The 7,917-nt window shown below is 39.7% G+C and overlaps 1 protein-coding gene across 1 annotated transcript; it reads left to right on the top strand.

Moving 5' to 3' along the window:
- The first annotated feature begins 3,782 nt into the window (after positions 1-3,782).
- Positions 3,783-4,727, top strand: LOC107120034 (olfactory receptor 13G1-like). Its single transcript, XM_015422675.1, has one exon. The coding sequence runs from the start codon at positions 3,783-3,785 to the stop codon at positions 4,725-4,727; it is 945 nt and encodes a 314-aa protein (XP_015278161.1).
- The last annotated feature ends 3,190 nt before the right edge of the window (positions 4,728-7,917 follow it).

Genomic DNA, 7,917 nt, shown 5'->3' on the forward strand with positions numbered 1-7,917 from the left:
GGATCGGGGAGGGGCCCCACAAAACCCGTAGGAAGGCCGAGCCCCCAGGGCCCCACACAGGCTACGGGCCCAATCAAGCTAGAGTTGTTTTACCTCTGTCTCCAAAGGCAGACTAAATAAATTAATCCAGATAATGCTTGGCACCATGAGTTGCTGGTTTTAATTGCAGAACCTCAATGGTCTTTATCCCAGGGGCAAAGGTTTCTTATTTACAGGACACATTTGAGGTAGATCATCCATTACTTGAAAGTTCCATCTGAATCTACTGTCAGCCAATAAACATCTAAGCATCTGGATCTTGATGTTTTCACAATAAGATCAGCAAGAATGAGATTATATATATATATTTGCTTTTATTCAGTAGAATATTGAGACTCTTCATCTATATAGCAACCATTGCTAGTGCTTAAACAAGGAATGTAGGTAAGGATTTTATTCATTCATTTCCCTTTCTTCCATTTTTATATTTCCCACTATGAAAGCACATAAACTTTCAAGGAATTATCTTGTTTTAACCATAACTGTTTTTGCACTGCATTGAAGAACAAAAGAGCATCAGGTGTCATGCTAGATCAGATCAAAAGAACATCTAGTTGAGCATCCTGTTTCATGAAGAGGCCAGCTAGTTGCCCCAGAGGACCGATAGAAGCATTGGGGTTCTTTGATATCTTGGCTGTCAAAACTGAACAACATACAGGGCACTTTGAGTCCAAAGGTGTGGGTCAACAATGATAACATCAACATGAAAGTGACCAACACAATAGTATGGGATGTGAATGCCTGCACCTATAGCATACCCATCTGTTGTGCTAACTTTGTCCTATCTGTTCCTCCCAAAACACCACAACAATCAATCCAAAGAATGTCTGTTATCATGGGATGCTTATGCTACTAATAGCAATCTTTCTTGGAGCAGCACAAATATCTTACAATACTGTTGGTGCGGATAACCCATTACTTACCTTTTGCTTAATGTGCTTCCAGATAACCCTGCTTTTGGTAACCTCCAGATATAGGGTTTCTGTTTTTCAAGATTAGATCAATAGGTCTAAAAATATGATGATTATTTTGTTCAAAATGATGACTAGCACTGGTAATTTGACATATCAATATTTTCCAAATATGGCATATATTTGGATCCAGCCAGTTTTTCATCTAGTTATGCCCAGTTCTCCTCCTTCCTACAGCCTGCTGTCCTGTATAGCTTTGGTTAGAGAGCCAATTTGGTGTAGTGATTAGGAGTGTGGATTCTAATGTTGGGAAATGGAGTTTGATTCCCCAGTTCTCCACATGCAGTTGCTGGTGTAACCTTGGGTCAGTTACAAGTTATTTCAGAGCTGTTCTCTCACAAACAGTTCTTGAAAGAGCTCTCTCAGCTCCATTTACCTCACAGGGTGTCTGTTGTGGGGAGGAGAAGGGAAAGGAGATTGTAAGCCACTCTGAGACTCCTTCGAGTAGTGAGGGGTGGGATATAAATCTGATCTTCTTCTATGTAGGCCCACAATCTCTAGCAAAAGAAGAACACCCTGTCTCCCTTTCTCACAAACACAAAAGCTGGTTGGATCCCACTATTTCCAGGCATTCCAAAAAGAAATGGAGGGCAGGATTTCCTTTCTTCTTTTTTTGTAGCTGAGTTCAGCAAACATGAACATGTTAATAAACTGAGTTTGAAATACATTTTGTACAAGAACATTGTAACATTATTTTTTAAAAATCTAATGAAATATTCTAAACTTGAATAAGGGTGGTGGTGTTGGGGTGGTAGTCTTTCTTTTTTAAGTTGCACCCATTCCCAGCTCACCTCTCCTCCTAGCTGAGGTCACTCCAAATTCTACCTTGTAAATAATAATTTGTGACATAACCCAGCAAAATTTGCATTGGATTCTACAATTCCCTTCCAACAAATGATGAGCCTTTCTCCAAAGGATATCCTTGTTCCAAAAGTGCATCAAAACAACAGGTAGATCCTACCAGCTATTCCATTGACAAAAATGGGACAAGGGGGCTCTTTTGACCAGGTATCATGGGATGAAATATCATGAGACTCCTTTGGACAGGAACTGCAACAAGGAGTGCAACGAGGCAAGATCAAGCTGAAAAGCTGGTAGGATCCAACTCCAATATTCCTTCTTCCAGTTTATATTCTTCAGTGGTTTATATTCTCTGCTTTTTGTTCTTGGTTCTGTAGATTTGCATGCATTGTATAATATACAGAACAGTTTTATGCAAAGTTTAAATGCAATGTATATTATTTTTACCTAGAATAGTTGCTGATACTATGGCTGAGTTCAGACTGGCAGTTTGAAGCGGGAGGGAGTCGTGGCAAAAAAGAGCCGGAACAACTGTTCCGGGTTTTCCCATTCACACTGCAGAGACTGATGGGGGAGCATACCAGGAGGAGGGGCAAGGGAGCATTCACACTGTTGGCCCGGAGGCATGGCTGTAAGGCGCGGCTTTGTTTTTTTCTAATCTGGAGATATGCACTTATGTGCATAAGAAAAATGCAGCTTCTGGCATTCACAGTTTGTTGGTGCAGGATGGATGCAGGATAATCATGCTTTCCAGAGTTTGCTACCACTTTCACCAGGTATCTTTTAAACTCGGAAGCGAAGCATTACAAGACGGGTTGAGTACGGGTGGGGAATGCCTGACAGATGTGCCTGTGTGAATGGCCCATTTAATCTGGTTGTGGAACGTTTCTGAAACGTGCATATATCGGGGCAAACTCCCAGTCTGAACTCATCCTATGTGCTTGTAAAGTGTCATCAAGTCGTGGCTAATATGGCGACCCCAGCAAGGGGTTTTCAAGACAAGTGAGAAGTCATTGCCTTCTTCTGTAGTCTTCCAAGTACTAACCAGGACTGACCCTGCTTAGCTTCCATGCCACCTTCCATCCTGATACTAATCTACTGAAACAAAAAAATAATATTGAAAAAGGCCTATATTTTAAGGGGAAATTTTGGTGTAAGTCATACTGAAACAAAAAAATAATATTGAAAAATGCCTATATAAACCAAAATGGGCCAAAAAATAAAGAATCCAGAGTTCAGTCTGCATGAGACAGAAGAAACACGGAGATGCAAAATTCTAAATCATCCTTTCTACTAGATAGATTTTAAAAAAACCTCACTGAAATCCTCCCTCAAGATAGTATACTCTCTACATCTTGTTGGTGTCTAAGATGTTACTAGACTTGAATCTAGCTGTCCTGATTCCATGATATTTATAGTCCCTGATATTTGTGAACTTCCCTTTTTTGCCTACATACATGATTAGATAGGGTGAGATTCAAGCAGCTTCTTTTCTGGCAAAAAGGAAATGTGGGGTTCTACTTGACCAAGCAAGAAAGCTATCTGGTAGATCATGGTACCTGCATGGACTAAAGTGATGTGGGATGACCAAGGGACTTGAGTAAGGAACAGAATTGAGGGGAAACCTGGCTGCATATAAAGTGTTATCTTAGATCTTATTTGTAATACACTTGTGAAATTTCAGAGTGAAACCAGATTTGTTTATGCAAATGTGTTTTGCTTCCCCGTGATTTATGATGTTAGAATTTTATAAGCATTTGCAAGATTACTCTTGCTTTTAGGGAAGGAGTCTCACAACAACAGAAAGATCTGCCATGACACTTGTAACTCTATGAGCTTAATTTGTTCTCACCGAAATCCGTGATAATAAGAAGTGTTCAGGCTTGACCAGCATCATACAAACAAACTGACTTTGAAAACATGTAAATAGAATGCTTTCATTGTATCTAGGATGCCAGCAGCATGAGAGACATGGAAATCAGTAACTCCAGTATCACTACTGAGTTCATCTTGGTTGGTCTGTCCAGTGCTCCTGGATATCAGAGCCTCATCTTTTGGGCATTCATCTTCATCTATGCAGCAGCCTTGTCAGGAAACGTTCTCCTCATCCTTGCCATTGGCACCTGTAGCAAACTCCACACGCCAATGTATTTCCTGCTTGTCAACCTATCCTTGGTGAACGTATGCTCCATCTCCATCACAGTTCCCAAAATGCTGCAGAATGTTTTGACCCACAAGCGGTCCATCTCATTTTCTGGTTGCATCACTCAAGTGTTTCTTTTTGTATGGGCTCTGGGGACAGAGATTCTGTTGCTCTCATTTATGGCTTTTGACCGTTATGCTGCCATCTGTCAGCCTTTTCATTATTCAGTCATCATGAGAAAAGAGGTGTGCATTGGGGTAGCAGCAGGATTGTGGATTATGGGAATGGTCAATTCTGTAGTTAACACTGGTCTGTTGCTGAAACTCTCCTTCTGTTCCTCGAAAGTCATCAACCATTTCTTCTGTGACCTGCCTCCACTGTGGAAGCTCTCTTGCTCTGACATCAGCCTGAATGAAACCATGGCTTTTGCAGCTGATGTGACCTTCACAATGAGCAGTTGTGCACTCACTCTAATCTCATATTTACTTATTTTAAGAGCAATACTTAAAATCCAGTCTGTCCAAGGCAAGAAAAAAGCATTCTCTACATGTTCCTCTCATCTCCTGGTGGTGAGCTTTTACTTCTCTACCATCATCTACACATATGCTAAACCATCCTCAGCTAATTCCCTGGAGGAGTACAAGACGGTTGCAACCATTTACTCAGTGGTAACTCCAGTGCTCAATCCAATCATATATTCTCTTAGAAACAAAGATGTTAAAGAAGCTTTAGGAAAACTAATATGTAAATCTGGGGCTTCTCAGCAAGAATGACTTCCATGTACTCATTCCTTTAGATCACATAAGAGCTGAATAACAAATAAAAATGCAAAACTGCAATCCATTGTAAAAATAGATCGGTGAGTTGGCATAGACTATCAACTCAGATACATTGATTAACTGTAGTATCCATACTATTTTGAGGGAGAAGTATGTCTAGTTGGTTTTTTTAAAAAATGGCATATACTGGGAGCAATCCTTCAGTACTCATACCTTTTCAGTGGGAAATCAAAGCATGTGCTTAAAACTGTGTTCCAATCCTAATTACATTTGTTTGAAACCAAAATACTATTCAATCCAGACCAAAATTCTATTCAACCCAGACAAATATGACTTATTTGGGTATTAAAAACTTGATTTTAATACTATAAACATCACTACCATATTTAAATCAATTATAGAACAAGAACACATCTATGTGCAAAATAATGCCTGTGATTCCTATATGTAGCAGTACAGTTAATTTATTGACTGCACTTAACAGGCCTCTTAGCTGTGCCTTCTTTCCATCAGATGCAGATATTTATGGTAAGGGCACAGGACTTCTTTATAGTAGCAGGTCCAGGTTCTCCATGGCGATGTTAAGGCCTTAGTCTTAAGGCTATTTTGTTCCTAGAGTGTCATGCAGTCTTAAACAGACAAAGTAGTGCTGGGTGGAAATCATACTGAGTTACCCTTATTCTTGTAGGAAGAAAGAAAAGAGGCAGCTATTATTTGAAAATACAATAATAATAATAATAATAATAACCAATATTTGAACAAATGTTCCCTAGAACCAAACAGAACTAAGAGCCAGTTTGGTGTAGTGGTTAAGAGTGGTGAACTCTAATCTGGAGAACCAGGTTTGATTCCCCACTCCTCCATATGCAGCTAGCTGGATGACCTTGTGTCTGTCACATGCTCTCTCAGAGCTGTTCTCACAAGAGCAGTTCTCTCAGAGCTCTCTCAGCCCCACCTACCTCACATGGTGTCTGTTGTGGGGAAAGGAAGGGAAGGAGATTGTAAGCCGCTCTGAGACTCCGAGTGAAGAGTGGGGTATAAATCCAACTCTTCTTCTTCATCATCATGCAGGATCCTTAAAAGAAGAAGAGCATGTGTGGTGGGATACTATTCTGTGATGTCATGGTTCATTTTAATAAATGTGATTACACATATCTTTGTTAGAAGAATTTGATACCTCCCTGGTGCAAGCCAGTGTGGTGTATTAGTCAAATACTGGACTGGGGCTGTATAAAATTCACATTCAAATCCCTACACTTCCATGAAGTTCACTAGGTGACCTTGGTCCAATCACCCTCTCTCAGCCTAGCCTACCTCACAGGGTTGTTGCTTGAATAAAATGGGTAAGGAAGAACCATGTATGCATCCCCTGAGCTTCCCAGAGGAAGGGTGGAATAAAAATCAACTACATAGATACTTTTTTTTTTTACAAGAATACTCACTTTGGAGAGGATTCTTAATTCTTTCCATTAACCATGATTGATTAAGTTTGAGTCCAGTGGCACCTTTAAAGTGTTTAATTAAATGAGGAATAACTACTGCCTCCATGTCTTGCATGTAGGCTTCTCAGAAAAATGATAATCTGGCAGGCTAATAACAGATACTGAGCTGGACCCTTGGTCTGACCCAGCAGGGGTTTTCTTATGTATATATGTTCATGATCTAATAGAGGCATAAAGCACACATAAATCTATCTGGGCAGAGTTTCACTGCACATCTAATCCAAGATACAGTTAACAGATTTGCAAACCAGGTGTGTTTTCTTCAGTTTCTTATACTTTACTGCCACCATGAGTTCAGACTGATTCAATGCACTGGTTGCAATTATTCTTCCATCTCTTGTCCTGACGTTTACTCAAAATGGGAAGGAGAACAGTGCTCCCAAAAAGGAAAAGTGGACTGCCTTTGCATTATGTCTGAAGGACAAAACTGAATTCTGAAAAGGGCAGATGCTCAAATTTCCCTATCGTTTTTTCTTTGGCCTTTCTTTCCCAATAAGTCATGTGTCCAGTGCATATGCACAGGTGGTAAAAGATGTCACTGTTGTTTAACTAACAATATAGAAGGAAAAAATGTCTAGTAAAATAATACAGGTAAAATGTAAATGCAATTGTGTAACACACATGATGTGTTAGTTTTTGCATTTCCATTTTACCTGTAATATTTTACTAGACATTTTTTCCTTCTATATTTTTAGATACACAACACTAACATCTTTTACCACCTGTGCATATGCACTGCACACATGATTTATTCCTAAGAGGCCTCATAAACATTCTGGTCTTGTGTCTATTAATCTCACTTTGTAAGTAAGTAATATAGGGGTTTTCAACCAAATTATAATTCATCACATTGTGTTTTATGAACAGCATTTCTTTTTGGCCCAATACTGACATATTCTTTGCCAGTTCTTTGCAACATGAACCTATTTGCACCTCAATTTGATTGACCTCTGAAGAAGGCCTTATTAGGCCAAAACATGTTAAGTGACAATAACCGGTCCTTTTGTGTATGTTATTTGTACTTTGTAACGAGGCTTTCATTAGGCTCTCAATTTTTTTTAAACTTTTCTCAAAAGTTAAAAAGCATGCATTTTTACTTTTAACAAGTATATATGAGGTTTTAACTATTGGCCCCCTACTAGGTTTCTTTCTTACCTTTTAGGTTCTTGCTCCAAGAAGTTATTTTACATGTTTCTGGACATGACAGCATCCATTAGAATAGATGCTCCAAACTTTACCCAGATGATCTACCCAGTGATACAAAATCCCAGCTTCCTTCTGTAGAATTTTTGAAAAACGCTCTTCGATATATCTAATTGTCAACAGTCCCCTCTGCATACAGATACTTATTTCTGCAAACAGAGGGCACACTCTCCCCTAACAGGTTTTTCTACAGACTCAAGGGACTCTGTGGTCTGCAGAAATATCCAAAAAGTAAAAGAAAAAAGAAAAAACAGGGAGGGTTGAATACCCCTGCAATACCTTTCGAAATGGCTACCACAAGGATCTACTCCAGGCCCTGCCACATTGACAGTTTGAGACAGACTTGCTGATAGCCAGAGAGAGGGAGAGAGAGACATAGACAGAGAGGGGAGGAAGCACAAGCAGTATTGGAGCTGAGATGGGGGAAGATTCCTTCTGCGATGCTGATAGCCAGAGAGAGGGTGGTGCAGCAGTTAGAG

The sequence above is a fragment of the Gekko japonicus genome, unplaced genomic scaffold (assembly GCF_001447785.1).
Source record: "Gekko japonicus isolate JY-2015 unplaced genomic scaffold, Gekko_japonicus_V1.1 scaffold2364, whole genome shotgun sequence".
NCBI lineage: Eukaryota > Metazoa > Chordata > Lepidosauria > Squamata > Gekkonidae > Gekko > Gekko japonicus.